Source organism: Doryrhamphus excisus, chromosome 13 (genome assembly GCF_030265055.1).
Source record: "Doryrhamphus excisus isolate RoL2022-K1 chromosome 13, RoL_Dexc_1.0, whole genome shotgun sequence".
NCBI classification, from domain to species: domain Eukaryota; kingdom Metazoa; phylum Chordata; class Actinopteri; order Syngnathiformes; family Syngnathidae; genus Doryrhamphus; species Doryrhamphus excisus.
The window spans coordinates 6,241,442-6,259,083 of NC_080478.1; the positions used below are offsets into that span (position 1 = coordinate 6,241,442).

Consider the following 17,642-nt stretch of genomic DNA (forward strand, 5'->3'; position numbering starts at 1 on the left):
CAAGGCTACACCAGCATTGGGTAGCTACTGTTTTCATGTATAGTGTAGTATTTAGTGCTAATTCTGCTTTAAGATGAAGGGATACTAACCAAAAATGACTGGCAATGGATTCAACATGCAATTATCCAATCAAAGCTTCATTTAATGTCCATATTACTATACTACTACTAGAACTATGGAACTCTCTCCCCTCCCAAGTAAAAAAGGCCCCCAACATTGAAAGCTTTAAGTCTCGTCTTAAAACCCACTTTTATTCTCTGGCTTTTAACTCGGAGTGAGTTGTATGGTTCTGTGTCTTTTAGTTCTTTCTTTTTATTTTAATTGGTTTTATTTTTTATACTTTTATTGCTTTTTTAATATTTTAATATCTATTTTACTATTTTATTTCTTAAATGGTCTTTTAGTTTTGGATTCAATTCAATTTGTACCTTTATTGTATTTTATTTTTACTTTTTATTTTACTAGTCTGTGCAGCACTTTGGAAACTCTGTTTATAAAATGTGCTATATAAATAAAGTGGATTGGATTGGATATCACAGAAGCACAATTATTTGGTTGAACATCACTCACGAACACAATGTAAGGGAATGGAGCAGGTCACTCAACCCCATAAACTAGATGGCATCGTAACTCTACTTCTAAACACACCTCATACGCACCTGGTCTGCCAGGGAATAAGAAAACGTAGCAGGAGGAATCAGTATATGTATGTATATGTATTTATTGAGTATTTCAGACAGCTGTCAAAAAAGAGGTATGTGAGGATAAACAAAACATTTAAAAAATGCTAATTTGATTCATGTTCGAATGCAATGTAATTATTTACTTAATGAATCTACCGGTTGGCTCGCTCTACCTATCTCCCAGCAAGCCTCGCTGGCCAGGGTGAGTTGGCTCTGCTGCCCTGGCTGGCGAGGCGTACTTGTGAAAGGCGCAATCGCATTATTAATTCACTTTTGAATAGAATATTTTCTGTCATTCTACTTATTTTTTAATAAGAACGTCCCCTGCCAACAGGACCAATTAGAAATCTGATGACAATGATTATGATCATTTAAAAAAAACGTTTACTGAACCCGAAACATAAGATGGGCTTTTCGGCACTAACTGCCACTAAAACAATGGATGGTGAAAGACACACTGCACCTGTCAATCACGCACATCAAACCATGCTATTATCATCTCTCTGGGAAACAGACTCTGGAATGCGAGTCACATTCATGTCATAAATGCTACTCCTTTCCAACTTTGGATGCGCTAACTTTGGCCTGCGGGCCGCCAGTTGAATACTCTTAGATATAGTCAACCATAAACCAACAGCATGAGCTTCACTGCCGAGTTGAGGTTCAACTATGTCTCTGACTTCACGCACATTTCATGCATGTGTTAACTCCATTTAAGATGGATTGCTGCACAATAGACAAACCCGATTAGGACAGCTTTAATTGGCCATTTAAGACAATTATTTACAGCTAAAATGGCAACAGGAGGCTTGTCTGCGGGGCCTTGTGTGCTGTTTGTGTGGTCAGCAAAGCTCTGCAGTGCATCCATCCCAGCTGCTGCTGCTGCTGCTGCTGCTGCTGCTGCTGCTGCTGCTGCTGCTGCTGTTGCAACACAAGAGCCTCACCATCCACACTGCAAAACACCATCACCCACAATCATGCGAAGAGCTCTCAGCTTTAAGGCCCTTCTCAGGGCACTTTTTACATGTGCAAGGCGAGTGCTACGACTCACCATTGCACTGAGTCTCTTTTCTCATTCGTGATCAATTCATTTAGCAGACTAGGGTGCAAAACAAGGGGACAAGGCGGGTGCACCAATTGAAATGCAACTCGTGAGTAGAAAATAAAGAAACGTGCTTACCGGAGGGGGGGAGAAAAATCCTAAACTAATCCATCGGAGTTTCCAGTAGGGAATACTATTAAGGAGGCCCTCGCCGCTACGTTCCTATTCTCTGTGAGTGTTTTTATTTGTCTTCCTAGAAGAGAGCGAGAGAGAGATAGAGAATAGCGGTGCCCGTCCCTGCCGACGCAGGAGCTCCTGTCGCCGCCGTGCGTACAGATGGTGACGAAGGAGAGGGAGGGTGTCAAGTTTGCGGAAATAACAAATGCCTTATCCGGTTTGTCTTTTCAAAGTAAAGCGCTGGCTATTATTGTCAACGATGACAGCTTGGGTTGCCCGGAGAAAAGTAGCATTTAGTTATTTTTCTAATTATAAGCAGCATCTTAAAAATCTCTCGAAAATTACACAGCCAATTCGACAACAAATTAATAACCATACTGTGGTATAACCGCGGACAATATATCAAGTCATGAGAAGTGCTTTTTTTAAACCAAGGTTTATTTCCGGTTGTCCTGCGTCAACTACGTACGCAGAGTAGCAAGCTTTGATTGACAATAATTTCAGCCAATCACACGTTACAATGGCCCCTAGACCATTCCCACTCGATCTCCTAGTGTTTGGAGTAACTGGGAAAAACAGGGCAAGGTTGGCAGATTGTCTGCTCCAGTTTTTTTTAAAGGTTAGCCAGCGTTGACAGTGTGCATCAGGTTTGGGCTGTAAAAGAAGTGAGCCAGCGGGCTTCATTCAAAGAGAACATCGGAAATTCAAAATGCATGTTTATGGTTCCAAAAACATGTTTTCCTAGTTGGACTGCAGAGTGAGCAACCTGACTTTTTGATGTATTGGGAAACTTAATTTAAATTAACTTAATTTACATCTTGTCACTAAACATTGCAACTATTCATAAAAAGACATTTATACCCGGATAGTATTGCACATATGTGCTTTTAGTTAGAGACAGACAAAACTCCTAATCAGTAGACTGATGTTTTTTCTGATTAGACTGCTGATTAAGTGGCTGTCGACTGAGATGATGGCTAATTCTCAAACTGTTTTGGCCCTTTAAATACGCTCTCAGGATGTTGAATCATCAATGTGTCACCAAAAACTGGTTTAAACCTCCCAAATGAAATGTATATGACATTTTCCAAGAATAATAGAGAACTATGTGATAAGTGTGCTATTTCTGTCTTAAAAAGCATGGTCTTGTGCACAACTTGTGGGCTTTTAAGGTGGTTGTGTGTCTAAATCTGCCTTCCTCTCACTTGCATGCGCGCACAATTCATGTAGATGGGATTCAGCAGTCTGGGCAGCTGAAATTTTTCAGAATAAAGGCAAGGTCTTGCATGCGGCTGTCTGCAAACACCCAAATCTGAACGGGCTTTGTCCCCTGGTTTACATATTCATGACAGCTCCGCGTGAAAATTGCAGCTTTGCATGTCATCAGAATATCACAACAATGAGCGTGCCCTAGTTAGCTTGCACGACAGAGGGAGGGTGACTGAGAGAAGTCACCCAAATCCTCCATTAGCTGTTTGTCCGTGTGAACTCACTCTCACCAGTGGCCTCTCTCCTCTGTGAGCGGTGAAGGCCAAAGCCCTCGATGGGGGCCGGTCCCTCATCCTTGCGGCCATTTTGAACTTGTTACCATGGAGATGTGGGTCACATAGTGATGGCAGCAGGAGGAGGCTGTGCGTAGCTGCATGGTAGAGGCCGAGCAGTGCGATGCTTGCTGGGTCAGGCCGTGAGCAGCGGGCCGTTAGATGTGGGTCACTGGGAAGCTCCAGCTGCAACAAGCAGACAAGACGCTATTATGCAAGAAGAGGGAAGCTGTGGCATTGAGTTACAGCACAAGTCTGAGCTCAACGTATGTTATACATAAAACATATTTAACATCAGGATCAAAGAAATTTGCAGTGCTGCTGCTTGTTAATTATTAATTGTTAATAATTTATCCCTTTGTTGCATAAGACAAAATATCATCATAACAACAGTGTCAAAGTGCTTTGAGTGCCTTGGAGGTGGAAAAGTGCTATACAAGTGAAAGACCCTTTACATTGTTAACTGTGACAATTATTATTTGTAGAGGCTGATTTTTAATTCGATTTTTACACACGTACTTTAGACAGAAATTACACATTGCAGTGGGAATACTTAAGTATGTTGTGTTAAGGTAAACATATTTCACATTTTTAGTATTTTTGACAGATAGTCGCACATGTTTTTGAAATGTGTAGTTGATTGGAACATTCTACATGTTAGAAATTACCAGATCATCATTTCAAATACATTTTTCAAGGTGTAGAATACAATGAAAATGGCAAACTCAACTTCTTTAGTCAATGCTACTTTCCTTGTTGAATTTCCAGATAAAAGATACCTACTCCCCAAATAAAAATACACCAGAACTCAAATTTTAAGCCACAAGTGTATTCCATAACTGCATGGCCTACCTGTTGGCCTCAGCAAAAGTGTGTATATCTTCATTTTTAGCTAGCAAACTCCATCCAGGTACAGCAACCAGGAAGCAGGTGTCATAAATGGTCAAATTATGGTGAAATTTGGCTTAATTGTTCAATTGCATATACATTAAAGCTGAATATAGACCAAACAAACAACCAAATGCAATAGATTTGCAACTGTCGATTGGATATGTTTTCAACTAATTAAGTTAACCAAACTGATCGCTAAATGCAGGAGCAGGCCTATCTTGTGTTGTGTACCTACAGAGGCAAAATATTTCTGAAGTAATCACCTTTTCTTCCCATGCAATGGCTTCCGGCAAGTCCAAATTGTTCCCAGAAGTGGGAGTTCAGTATTTGTGTTTTAGCGGTTTACTTCCTGATACATGAACTAGGAAGTAGCTGTTATAAGTGGACAAACTGTGAGTAGTTAATTGAATGTATATTGAATATGAATGTAGACCAGATGAACTAATGTAAAAGTTAAGTTGTGTATTTGACGCGATTGCTTGTTTCTGACTCATAAAGTTAGCCTGAATTTGAATGATAAATGCTAGTAGTATGAGCCCCTAGCCTGACTTGTGTTATGCATAAATAGTTCTCAAATATTCGCCTTGTCTTCCCACTTAATCGTTTCATTGCTTCCTTTGAAGACTCGGTAAAGTCAACGAACGAGCGTCCAGATTACAAGGAAATTGAGGGGAAGTCGACATGAAAACAAGTTGTTGGCCATGTTGTTGTGCCTCCTATTGTCCTCCTACCGCTCCAAGATGGCCCCCCCTCGCGCCCGTTTGGATTGCCGACTTGTGATTGGCCGATCGTGACGTCACCAACCGAGCGCCCATTCATCTGCCGACTTGGGCGTTGTACTCCCGCATCTCATTTGCGACGGGGCCAATTTCTCCGCTTCCCAAACTCCGCTCGACCTAAAAAAAAAAAAAGAAAGGGGGGGGACGAGATTTCGCGTTTATTCTCCACATTTTAAGCACGTTTTCCCGGCCAAAAGGCTTGCGCACGTCCGCTCGGGTGCAGTATTTGCGTCGCTTGTTGAAGGAAGTGGTGGAGTTTGATTGCTTTTCGCCGGAGGAAGCGTTGCGGTCTTTGTTCATTCATTTCGTCGCTTGGGTTCCTTTGTTGGACCACCAAAAGAAGCATGGGTGCACAAATCTCCAAAGGAAAAGAGGAAGCTGCAGTGGAGAAGCCCGGCGAAGGCGCAGCGGTTGCGGCCAAGACTAATGGACAGGTAAGGTTAAATTTGAATTATTTAGGCGTTAATTGCTGGCCAATGTGTTGCGTCAATGGCGTGCTGCATGTTGTGTGTGTGTGTGTGCGCGTGAAAGCCCCACGCTTGCCGGCATCCAGGAGAAAGTGGGCCCCCACTTTGGATTTAAACCACTTGAACGCAACTTTGAGTTCATAATGCTCAACATTAATTCATAGTGGGGCGTTTGTTGAATAAAAATCAAGCATATATTGTAGCTTAATGACATTTTTTTAAATTTATCACAGATGCAAAGACTTTCATGATAATGGATTTTCTTTGGTCCACAGACATTTCCTCCTTTCCTTTGTAGTTAAAACGCTGTCCGTGTTTTTTTTTTTTTTTTACGTGGGCTTTGTCGCTGTAGCATGGCCATTTTAGAGACGCCACGCCTTTGTTGCCTGATTCAAGAAAGCCACGTTTTGTTCTCGCCACACACTGCACCCCCCTCCCTAAGAAAAAAATCCGGATTTTATATCCACGCAAACCCCCAAAACGAGAGACTTAATTGTACTGATTTACGCAAGATGGTTAAATATAACAAAAAAGGACAGGGAGCAAAGATGGAATTCCAACGTTATTTCATTGTAAACGCCATCCAGCGGACTGACGTGGTACTGCAAGCCAAAACGTCTAGACTGATCTGTCGTCACTCTCCTAGTAACAGATGTTCTGCAGGTTTTTTCCTCATTGGTCGAAAGCATCAATTAAATGTCACCCTCATATTTTTAGGAGAATGGCCACGCCAAGACCAACGGTGACGCCTCCCCTGCCGCGGAGGAGGCCAACAAGGTTGAAGCTAATGGAAGCACCCCCACCGAGGAAGCACCTAAGGAGGATGGCGACAAGGTGGAGGAGGCTGAGAAGGAGCCTGCTGCTGCTGCCGCCGCAAACGGAGAAGCTAAACCGGAGGAAGGTGCTGCAGGTGAGGACCCCAAGCAGAAGAAGAAGCGATTCTCCTTCAAGAAGCCATCCTTCAAGCTGAGTGGCTTCTCCTTCAAGAAGACTAAGAAGGAATCGGAGGAGGCTGGAGAGGAGGGAGCTGCTGCTCCTGATGCCGCCACCGCCGCCGCTGCAGAGGAGAAGGCAGAAGGTGCTGCAACCGAAGAGGTGGCCGCTAGCAGCGAGGAGGCCAAACCCGCAGAGGCCGCCCCCGCCGGAGAGGAGGCTCCTGCGTCTAAGGAGCCAAAAGCTGAAGAGGAGGTGAAGCCGGTGGAGGAGGCAGCTCCAGCTGGAGGTGAGGAGAAGCCAGCTGAGGCGTCCTCACCAGCTGAGCCAGAGGCTGCCGCTGCCGCCAGTCCGGAGGCACCTGCCGCCGCCACAGAGTAAACCTGCTGAAAGGAGGAGACCACGTCATGAAGGAGGTCATTGGAGCCCATCTGAAGGAATGCGAGGACTTGTCTGAAACCAGGGATTTTTTTCTTTTGTTTCTTTTTTTTGCATCTCATCCACTGCAAAGTGGGCAGTGTGACGGGAGTAAGTGGGGGTGCGTCCTGCCCTCTACTCTACTCGCTCCTGCTTGCGTTTGTTGGATGAGCGTGAAAGTGCGAGTGTGAATGTTTTTTTTCTTGTTTTTCTACATGAAATCATGACTGTGTTGATGCTGACATATTTAATTGAAGTATTTGGTGCTGGGCTAATTGGATGTAGCAACTAAAGCTGTGTCTGCAACATTCCACACACGGCGGTGATTTTTTTTTTTTAATAAAGGGAAAGCCCTCGGCCAAAATCGTCTTTGCAGTGCAGTTGTTTACAACTGGACGCTCCTGTGGACACAAGCATTCCTGAAGGAATTAGATTTACAGTAGTTACAGTTCCCATTTATTATAGGTGCTAGTCACTCCCCCGTCCCCCTCTATTTAGAGTCTGACATTTCAAAAGTTTCTGTAGTAATGCACGTTGTATAGACTTTGATATTACTGGTTTTATGACTGAAATGTACCTAAATGACATTTTTAACAGAAAACAAAAACCCATTGTAAATGACTTTTTTTTTCCTCCACCATTTGTAAGACTGAATAAAATTGGGAAGATGTTTTAAACAAAAGCTGTGATGACTACAACACTTAATCTCTAGACTAGCGAGTACATTTTTTTTTTTTTTAGATTTAGACTTGGTTTTTCTTTCTGTACATAACAGACGACGTCACTTGGATATGAATGTAACATTGGCTACAACATGGTATTAAGGTGTTTTCAAGTTTGTGAGCACTGAAGAATAAAAGGAAAGTGTGAATTGGCACTCTTTGACCTCCTTTATTTCCTAGCCCTCATAGAAGATGGATCAAAGAAATGGATGAAAGAACATACACTATGTATTTTGCCCTTTTCTATTGTCCTCTAAAGGTTGCTGTAAATGTCCTGTATTTGTTCCAAGTCCACACTTGTACCACAGCAATCAGGACAATGGTCCAGTGCATCACTTACAACAGGAAAGTAGTGTAGATTATGTAGATGCGGTTTGGAAAGGAAGACCTTCGACAGCTAGGACGACTCGGCGACCTATGGAGCCGCGTACCACAACTGGCTACTTTAGAGGGAGAGAAGGTGGCACCACAAAAGAATGAAGTGTGGTCGTAGAGACGGTGGCGAGATGGCTAGACCAGGGGTGGCAAGGGGCGCTTTCTGATATAGGGGCAAAAAGCCTATTAGTATAGTATTAGTTTACTCTTTCCTCTTATTTCTCATTTTTGCTGTTTTGAAACATGAAGTAATCTTGTAAATATTGTGATTTTATTCCTTCTATTAAAACTCTCACCCTGTGTTATGTAAACAAAAGACAAAACTTCATTTTGTCATATGACTACATTTTTTCATATTTGTCATATTTGCTATATTTCCGGGCGGCACGGTGGTCTAGGGGTTAGCGCGCAGACCTCACAGCTAGGAGACCAGGGTTCAATCCCAGGGCATCTCTGTGTGGAGTTTGCATGTTCTCCCCGTGCATGCGTGGGTTTTCTCCGGGTACTCCGGTTTCCTCCCACATTCCAAAAACATGCTAGGTTAATTGGCGACTCCAAATTGTCCATAGGTATGAATGTGAGTGTGAATGGTTGTTGTCTATATGTGCCCTGTGATTGGCTGGCGACCAGTCTAGGGTGTACCCCGCCTTACGCCCGAAGACAGCTGGGATAGGCTCCAGCACCCCCCGCGACCCTCGTGAGGAAAAGCGGTAGAAAATGAATGAATGAATGCTATATTTCCTCATATGAGTTTGTCATAGCCACACGGTGCAGAAGTGGTTAGAACAGGGGTGGGCAAACTGCGGCCCGGGGGCCACATGCGGCCCACCATGTGTTTGAATCCGGCCCGCCAGTTACTTTCAGAGTATTTCAACTTTTAACATGATGTCTTATTCAGTAAAAAAAAAAAAGTAAAATTACATTTTGTCATTTGAGGGAAATGAGAACATATAGCTGATAGTATGACACTTTTACAAATTTCCCCACTGAGGGACGAATAAAGGCATATCTTAATCATATAAAATAAAATTAGAGTGTAAAATAGTGTGTGTGTGTGTGTTAAATATATGTTCTGGCCCCCCGCACAATTTTGTTAACTCAACGCGGCCCATGAGTCAAAAAGTTTGCCCACCCCTGGGTTAGAATGTAGGCAACGCAGTCAAGAGATCGGGACGATGTAGGTTCGATTCTCTGTGTGGAATTTGCATGTTCTGTGTGTGTGGGTTTCCTCCCACATTCCAAAAACATGCTAGGTTAATTGGCGACTAATTGTCCATAGGTATGAATGTGAGTGTGAATGGTTGTTTGTCTATATGTGCCCTGCTATATGTACCCTGCCTCGCTCAAAGACAGGTGCAACAGGCTCCAGGATACCCCCGACCCTAGTGAGGATAAGCAACATAGAAAATGGATGGAAGAATCTGAAATGTTGTCTTATTGATAGTGGATGAACATATTACTTTAGTTGACTATCGGCATTCTATATTCGTGACTCACTTTTACCAGAAATTGTATTGCCTACTGTAGTATTTGTGTCATTTTATACACATACACTGTATATTTCTGTATCTAATGGCATCACATATACTGATAAGAAAGCATCATAAATTTAAGGGTTTACATTTTTAATTTTTAAGTATTTCAATGAATGTCTTCTAAAGGTTTAAATGCAATCAAATGTTTGGGAATTTCCAAAATTAAGCAAATAAAAAGGTGTGATTTTAACGGTTCACCTATTTTATTCACCCATTTAAACGGTGTAGTACTGCATTTTCTACAAGAAAAACATATTTAAAATACTGTTTTAGAAAGTAAATTGATTTACGGTTTTTCAATGTAAAAAAAAAAAAAAACTGCTTTCACCGTTTTTAAGTTTACAACCACTTACTGTCATTTAAAAGGTTTAGTAGTGCATTTTCTACAAGAAAAAAATAAAGTAAAGTAGTTTTTTCTATGTAATAAAAACTGCCCTTCACCTTTTTCAAGGCTGCATCCATGTATTGTCATTTTAACGGTGTACTAATGCTTTTTCTACAAGAAAAAAATGATAAAAAGTACGGTTTTCGAAAGTAAATTTACTGTTTTTCAGTGTTAAAAAAACAAATTTGGATTGTTTTTCAGTTTACGGTTGTCTGCTGTTACTCTTTGACAGTATTTCACCGTAAAAACTACGGACTTTTTTTTTACAGTGTACGAATGTGAGTGTGAATGGTTGTTTGTCTATATGTGCCCTGTGATTGGCTGGCGACCAGTCCAGGGTGTACCCCGCCTGTAGCCCGAAGTCAGCTAGGATAGGCTCCAGTATACCCCTGTAATCCTAAAGCGGGAGAGAAAATTGAATGGCTTAAATACAACTTTTTCCTCATTAGATTACAACCTTTTTCTAATCTTTACACTTTTTTCTTGTAAAATTGCTACTAATTTGTAAATTTTTGCTGCTGCTGTTTTAATTTTGGGTGGTCTAGGGGTTAGCGCGCAGACCTCACAGTTAGGAGACCAGGGTTCAATCCCACCCTCGGGCATCTCTGTGTGGAGTTTGCATGTTCTCCCCGTGCATGCGTGGGTTTTCTCCGGGTACTCCGGTTTCCTCCCACATTCCAAAAACATGCTAGGTTAATTGGCCACTCCAAATTGTCCATAGGTATGAATGTGAGTGTGAATGGTTGTTTGTCCCTTTACGGTTGTCTGCTGTTACTCTTTGACAGTATTTCACCGTAAAAACTACGGACTTTTTTTTTTACAGTGTACGAATGTGAGTGTGAATGGTTGTTTGTCTATATGTGCCCTGTGATTGGCTGGCCACCAGTCCAGGGTGTACCCCGCCTTACGGCCGAAGACAGCTGGGATAGGCTCCAGCACCCCCCGCGACCCTCGTGAGGAAAAAGCGGTAGAAAATGAATGAATGAATATTTTAATTTTGTTAAATTCTATTTTTACAATGTGCCCTTGGTCAATAAAAAAATAGCCAAGGGCTGCAAATAGCCCCAGGGCCGCACTTGGACAACCACTGAGTACGATTGATAATCTTTCATTATCATTAAACTCTACTGTGGGCAAGGCCTATAAGGAAAGTGACAGGTGAAGCAAAATTAGGCCTGGTAAAACACCCACTGATGAAGTGGACAAATCAACACTGGCTGCCTGCCCAGTCCAAGCTGCTAGAACGACACAACCAACATCCGTCCGTCCATCCACCCACCCATCCATCCATCTAGCCATCCATTTTCTACCGCTTATCTTCATAGGGATAATGGGGGTATGCTGGAGCCTATCCCAGCTAACTTCAAGAGACGATCAAAGGGTATAGACAAACACTTTTCACACCACAACCACCACGAAGGATAAAAATGGTTTTCTCGGACACGTGGAATGATCTGCTTCTATGAAATGGATAGTGATAACCAAGCATTTTCACTTCCTGCCAATAAGCCTGTCTCTCTCCCCAGCAACACCCCCCTCCTGTGGGAATAAAAGTAAACACTCTTTTTAAATCACTCTTTTGTTAAATTCTTATATTTAGTCTTTTTATTGCTGCGTTTTATGTCTATCGTGTGTTCTGAGTACAGTGTGAGTGGCTTTGGTGTAATGCATTGTATTACAATGTAATGTCATTTCCGACTTACACTAAAACTGCTGAGTGGAGCACTGTAAAATGGATCCTCTGACCTACGGCGCCCTCTTATGGCAGGAGGTAGGAAAGCAGCAGCATGGTTACTGGAAAGAACTTCAAAATTGATTAGAGAAAGTAGAATAGTCAACACTAATTCGCCAGAGGAACAAGCTGCATTTTTTTCATAATAATTAAGTGGTTAACATATATGTATCACTGATTTCGACTAAACCTACATTTTTCCAAAAGTCACAAAAAGGGACAATTTCTCCCATAGGAATGAATGGCAAACAAAATAGTCATTCCTTGTTCATCATGGTTAATTGGTTCCAGACCGGAACTGATAAGTGAATGAATAAATTGAATAGTTTTGCAGTAATGGCATAGATAACCTGTTTACCATACCACTAGACATGAAATAACACCTGTATAGGCACCTTTAAAGTTGTATTACACTGTACGTATATTCATTCATTCATTTTCTACCGCTTATCCTCACGAGGGTTGTGGGGATGCTGGAGCCTATCCCACCTGTCTTCGGGAGAGAGGCGGGGCACACCCTGAACTGGTTGCCAGCAAATCACAGGTACACTGTGTAGTATATAAACATAAGATAACAGACTCACACTTGAGCAGTTCCTTGTTATTACTGTACCTGTTATGACCTTGTTTAAATATGCGTAAATGCCTGTTCTGGTGATTTGCTGACATTGAGTGGCCAATGTAAAATACTACATTATTTACATATGGAAAACAGGAAGTGAACAAATGTAACAGTTAGTGATTGTAAAAGTACCAGATGGAATGAATCAAGCGTAATAATTTTTTCTGGGTACATGATACCATACAGCATCCATATCAAACTCGTGCGGGCCACACATTAAACTTTCATATCAAGGCGGGAGCCTCAAACTAGTGGCCCGCAGGCCGCGTGTTTGAGACCTCTGCCTTAAACTGTATTATGGAAAGCAGGAAGTGAACAAATGTAACAGTTATTGATTGTAAAAGTACCAGATGGAGGGGTAGGATTTAATAAGCTTTGCTTCTTCCTACTCCTTTTGGACATGTGGAACTGTGAACTGATTATGGGATGCACTCAATTGTAATCTGATGCATGTTCAAATGAAATAAAACCATTACCATTACCATACATTATTTAGCCATTTTGATGCGTGAAAATGCTTGATTTAGGCCAAGAATAAGTACAATTTGCATAAATGTCCCGTCTTTTTAAAAAACTAATAATAGGGTTTAGTCAGGCACAAAATAATGATACTCATTTTTTTTACCCTTTGTATTGAGTTGTGGACCTCTATGGAGCAGCTACAATGTCCATGCCCATGTTCACAAAACAGTCCTGACACTGAGACTTTGCTAACACTGTAAACACTGTAAACACTGCCCCCTTCTGGGGGGCACGGGAAACTGTCAGGGGGAACGCGAGAGGCTTTCATTTCAATGCAGACCTACCAACATGTACAAATTTATAGTACTCAAAATGCAATTTGACTCTTGAATAAGCTTGTATGCTCTCCATTTTGTTGCATTTTCCTGGTTTCATTTTTACGTTCAGTCTGTACAGTACAGACAAATGAATAAATATCAGTTTCTCTAATATTTCAATTTGCGGGGGGACACGAAAAAATGTGTGTCCATGGCATGAGGGGCATGACAGAAAAGAATTGAGAAGCAGAGGTTGGGGGAGGGCCGAGAGTGTATCTGGCGACCATATAAGGAAGTCTGACAATCTGTGACATCACAAACTGCCAGTGTTAGAACGCCCTGTGAAACCAAGCGTTCAAAGCCATTTCAAACTTCTTTCAGGGCTCACTTCCAAATGCACAAACCTCATTATCTGAAACTTTGGCATGGTTTAACACAAGAATACAACATTCTAACTACATTTATAGGTCAGAAATATGGAAAAAGCATAATAGGTCCTCTTTAATAACTGTCATACAAGTGTAAAAGGAAGAAAAAAAAACAGCATGTAGGGTGATGCTGCGGTCTATGTGTTTGAATGTTCCTCTTCACCCTTGTCGAAACTGCTCCTCCTTCACAAAGAAAGCCAAAGAAAAAGCAAAAATAAGAGCAGAGCTTACCCCTAGAGCAGGGGTGCTCACACTTTTTCAGCATGCGAGCTACTTTTAAAATGACCGAGTCAAAATGATCTACCCACTACAAAAATGCAAAACATCTATTTATTTTCAAATGTATTGAGGATTATTTGTACGTACAATGTATGTTGATGTACCTTACATAACCAAATGAGCCAATATTGCAAAACACACATAATTAACTATTAACATTTTTTGTAATTACCTGAGTTTACTTTGATGACTTGCACTGAATTGAACCAGCCAGGGATGCATAGTGGTAGAATGGCATATGAGGCAAACGCACTTGGAAAAAGACATTGTGAAAAAAAAGTCCACCTCCCATTCCGTATGGAAGTGATATGTTTTTGCCTTTTTACTTGGTCCAGCTCCTTCACTCATTTTAGTGACCATAAACTTTAGCGAGGGCTTAAAATCTGACGCAATTCGCCGACTAGCTTAGCACTTTGCATCGCTGTTTACGCATGAGCGGTGACCTAAAGGTCAAAATTCAGTTGTCATCTGACTGGTTGTCCTGTATGTCAATCAAGTAACGGGGATGGATGATAGGCTGACATCGTAAGTTCTGCTGCACTTAGAGACGTTGTTTGATTTGATTGGTCGCCCGAAGGGCAACATTCAGTTGTCATCTGAATGGCTGCCCTGTATATCAATCAAGTGACGGCATTGATGCTGGGATGATATTTTTTTAATGTCACGCCGCGATCGACCAGCGATCGACCAGCGATCGACCAGTACCACCTCCGCGATCGACCGGTAGATCGCGATCGACTTAATGAGCACCCCTGCCCTAGAGGGACATAGAACCCTGGTGTCATGGCAACAGTCCTTGTCAAATTCCGAATTATACAACATGGCTTTGATGCTGCTATTGTCTTTCTCTTATGAAGACATTTGAGGTCAACCCTGCAGACATACATAAACGGTGTTGATCTTCTCAAGTGATAACCTGCAGCGTGCTAAGTTTAATTACATTGAGCATGCTCCCCTGCCTTTGGGAAGTAAGTATAAAGCACCCTCAGCCGACGGCCGTAACACAATTATGTGGCCAGATTCAGTGATAGTTGCGTTGAAATCACTTACACAACTTATAGTTTCAAGCCATAAATTATAACGTTCAGCACAAACATTTTAACAGTGTCTGAGGTTTTCGGCGTGTGGCGCTGTGGAACTTGCTGATGCTCACCGCTGTCATGTTAGGATTGTACCATCAAAGAAATACATAGATTTTTTTTTTATTATAAATAAACACCTCAAAAATGTTGTTTTTGAAAAGAAGATTGCAGGAAACACGTCCAGCGTGTTTATATCCACCCACAGCTACACCCAAGCATCCACTTCCTCTGCTCCAGCGCTAACCCTGTCTACTGACGCCGCAAGAAGGGTGTGCTTTACACATCATATTTCTATTTCTGATGCTTTGGTCTGCACGCACAGCCATCTTGGTTGTGCTGTTGACGGATTGCCACTAATCTCAGCTGTTGATCTGCCACACATGCAGACATGAAGCTTACTTTGAGTAGCTAACATTCTAATGCTAATGCTAGAAACAGGCCTCTAAAGTGCTGAGAGAAGAATACTGTTTGTACCTGAAGTTACTTGAATTACAGCAAATTCACATTTAAAGCTGTAAAGTTGTACTCACAATGGGGCTTTTTGACTGATTGAGTCATGACGGAACCGCTCACCCCGCTCCAGAATGCAAATGGTAGATTCCCATTCATCTTACATTATACTCCGTGAGGCAGGAAGTAGCCTGCTACCTAGCAAACAGATGGACAAACACAAAAGGCAAATATGTCATGACACTTTTGTTTGTTTGTTGTTGTTTTAGATGGAACACAATGGAACCATTCCCCCGCTGTAGAATCAAAAGTAGAACAACCTGGTTGACTTATGTCATCTTTTCTGAACCAAAGAGTCCTATGTTGATGTGATGAACCAGGAAGTAGCTAACAAACTGGCTAACAAACAGTTTCAGACAAACACAATTAAAGTAGTCTAATGAGGTTCATTTGGTTTAACATTTTTATACTCTTAATTATTTTTTTTTTAACAGACCAAAGTAGTACTTTTCCACACCTGACAGTTTCGACTGCTTGCTAGCAGTCCACTCTGATGAAGACTGCTAGCAAGCAGGCGAAACTGTCAGGTTTGATAAAGTACTACTTTACTTTTTTACTACTACAATTCTTTTTAACAGACAAAAGTATAAAAGACCAAAGTTACTACTTTGGTAAATCGGAAAAAACCCACACATGCACGGGGAGAACATGCAAACTCCACACAGAGATGGCTGAGGGTGGAATCAAACTCCAGTCTTCTAGCTGTGTGGCCTGCACGCTAATCACTGGTCCATTCCTGTAGTATTTAAACGATTCTACTGATATGCCTTCTTGTTTTCTGTAAAAATACTGCATTTTTCCTTTTTCTCTTTTAATTATATTTTCAGAATGTGCCGTGGGACAACAAAAAAAACAGCCACAGGCAGCAAATGGCCCCCAGGCCGCACTTTGGACACCCCAAGCTACACTGTAGGACAGGGGTCTCAAACTCAATTTACCTCGGGGCCACTGGAGCTGGGGTCTGGGCGAGGCTGGGCCTACAAGAAAAGCTCTGATAAAACATTCCACTGTTCTCAAATATCTTACTTTTTATTTTTCTACACAAAATAAGATGAAAAATAAATAAACAAATCAAGAATAAAGAAAATCAATCAATCAGTAATAAATGAACAAATATAATAATAATAATAAAACGGCAAATAATAAAAACTTGGGTAGACAAATGATTTTTTTCAGATTAAAATGAACAAAGCATTATTAGAGCCCTGTAGACATGACAAAACACGACTATAGTCACATTTACACTCTTTTTATTTACAACATATTGCGCAACTGCAGGGTCTTGAGACACATGCTAACTCGCAAACTAGAGAGCTAGCGACCTAAACGGTAGCCTTCAAGTTATTTCCTTTAAACTTAAATAGCCAAAAACTTACCACTTCCACACGGATAGGGAGGATAACTATTAACAGTTATTTAACCTTTAACATGAACATGAATCAAACGTAATAATTTTTTCTGGGTACATGATACCATACAGCATCCATATCAAACTTGCGCGGGCCGCACTAACATTAAACTTTCATATCAAGGCGGGGGCCTCAAACTAGTGTCCTGCCGGCCCCATTTGGCCCGCGGGCCGCGTGTTTGAGTCCCCTGTTGTAGGAGACCACAGTTACCCAGTTCAACTGAGCCCTATCATAAACCAGGAAGTGGCTTGCTAACAAACATTCTAGTTGTTGTTTTTGTTTGCATCCAAACAAGCGTAAATACACATAACATAAAAAAATGCAGACATGCTAAATTCCAATGACAGTGAGCAATTAAGGAGTTGGGCTTGGGGAAAAAACTAGAGGCAAAGCCCTGCTTGTCTGTCTGTCCTGTCCTGTTGTGTTTCCCACATGAACCACAGTGTCCCTAAAACGGCTTTCCCTCTGCCCCTGGCGTGGTTTTCTTTCACCCAGCCTCCCGTATGCTGGGGCCCCTCACTGAACCGCTGCTGTAAACGGAACATCAAACAAGCCAGAGGACCATGTCTGCACCCTTGGCCCACAAGCTAGCTATTTTTAAGCACATCCAACATTGGACACCCTGCACGGAAAGATACTTTTTTGTAAACTATATGTCCAGGCACGTCGTTTGCACAGAATATAGGGGGGCCATGACCCCTGCAAAAATCAGATCCAGCCAATATAACCCCCTGAATATAATCACATAATTCCAATTTAATAAAAATATACATTGTCTCACATTAACATCTTGTCGATTATCTTTATTTATAGCATTTGCCGGCAAAACAGGGGCTCCTGCCGAAGACCTTGTA

General features: G+C 41.8%; 2 protein-coding genes across 7 annotated transcripts in view; one reads left to right on the forward strand and one right to left on the reverse strand.

Annotated features, from left to right (window-relative positions):
• LOC131140111 (tyrosine-protein kinase fyna) overlaps positions 1–5,585 on the reverse strand; it is a 42,924-nt gene extending 37,339 nt beyond the window's left edge. The window contains exons 1-2 of one of the 6 annotated variants that reach the window (XM_058090251.1): positions 5,066–5,585; positions 3,396–3,629 (exon numbers count right to left, since the gene is read on the reverse strand). The gene's annotated coding sequence lies outside the window, so the exon portion shown is untranslated. Of the gene's footprint in view, positions 1–1,863; positions 2,101–3,395; positions 3,630–4,295 lie in introns of those variants that run through there. The other 5 variants (XM_058090248.1, XM_058090247.1, XM_058090250.1 and 2 more) reach the window with 5 other exon arrangements.
• Positions 5,172–7,807, forward strand: marcksb (myristoylated alanine-rich protein kinase C substrate b). The gene is made up of 2 exons (XM_058090255.1): positions 5,172–5,547; positions 6,298–7,807. Exons 1-2 carry the CDS (start codon positions 5,458–5,460, stop codon positions 6,892–6,894), a joined length of 687 nt encoding a protein of 228 aa, XP_057946238.1. The 5' UTR covers positions 5,172–5,457; the 3' UTR covers positions 6,895–7,807.
• Positions 7,808–17,642: the final 9,835 nt, after the last annotated feature.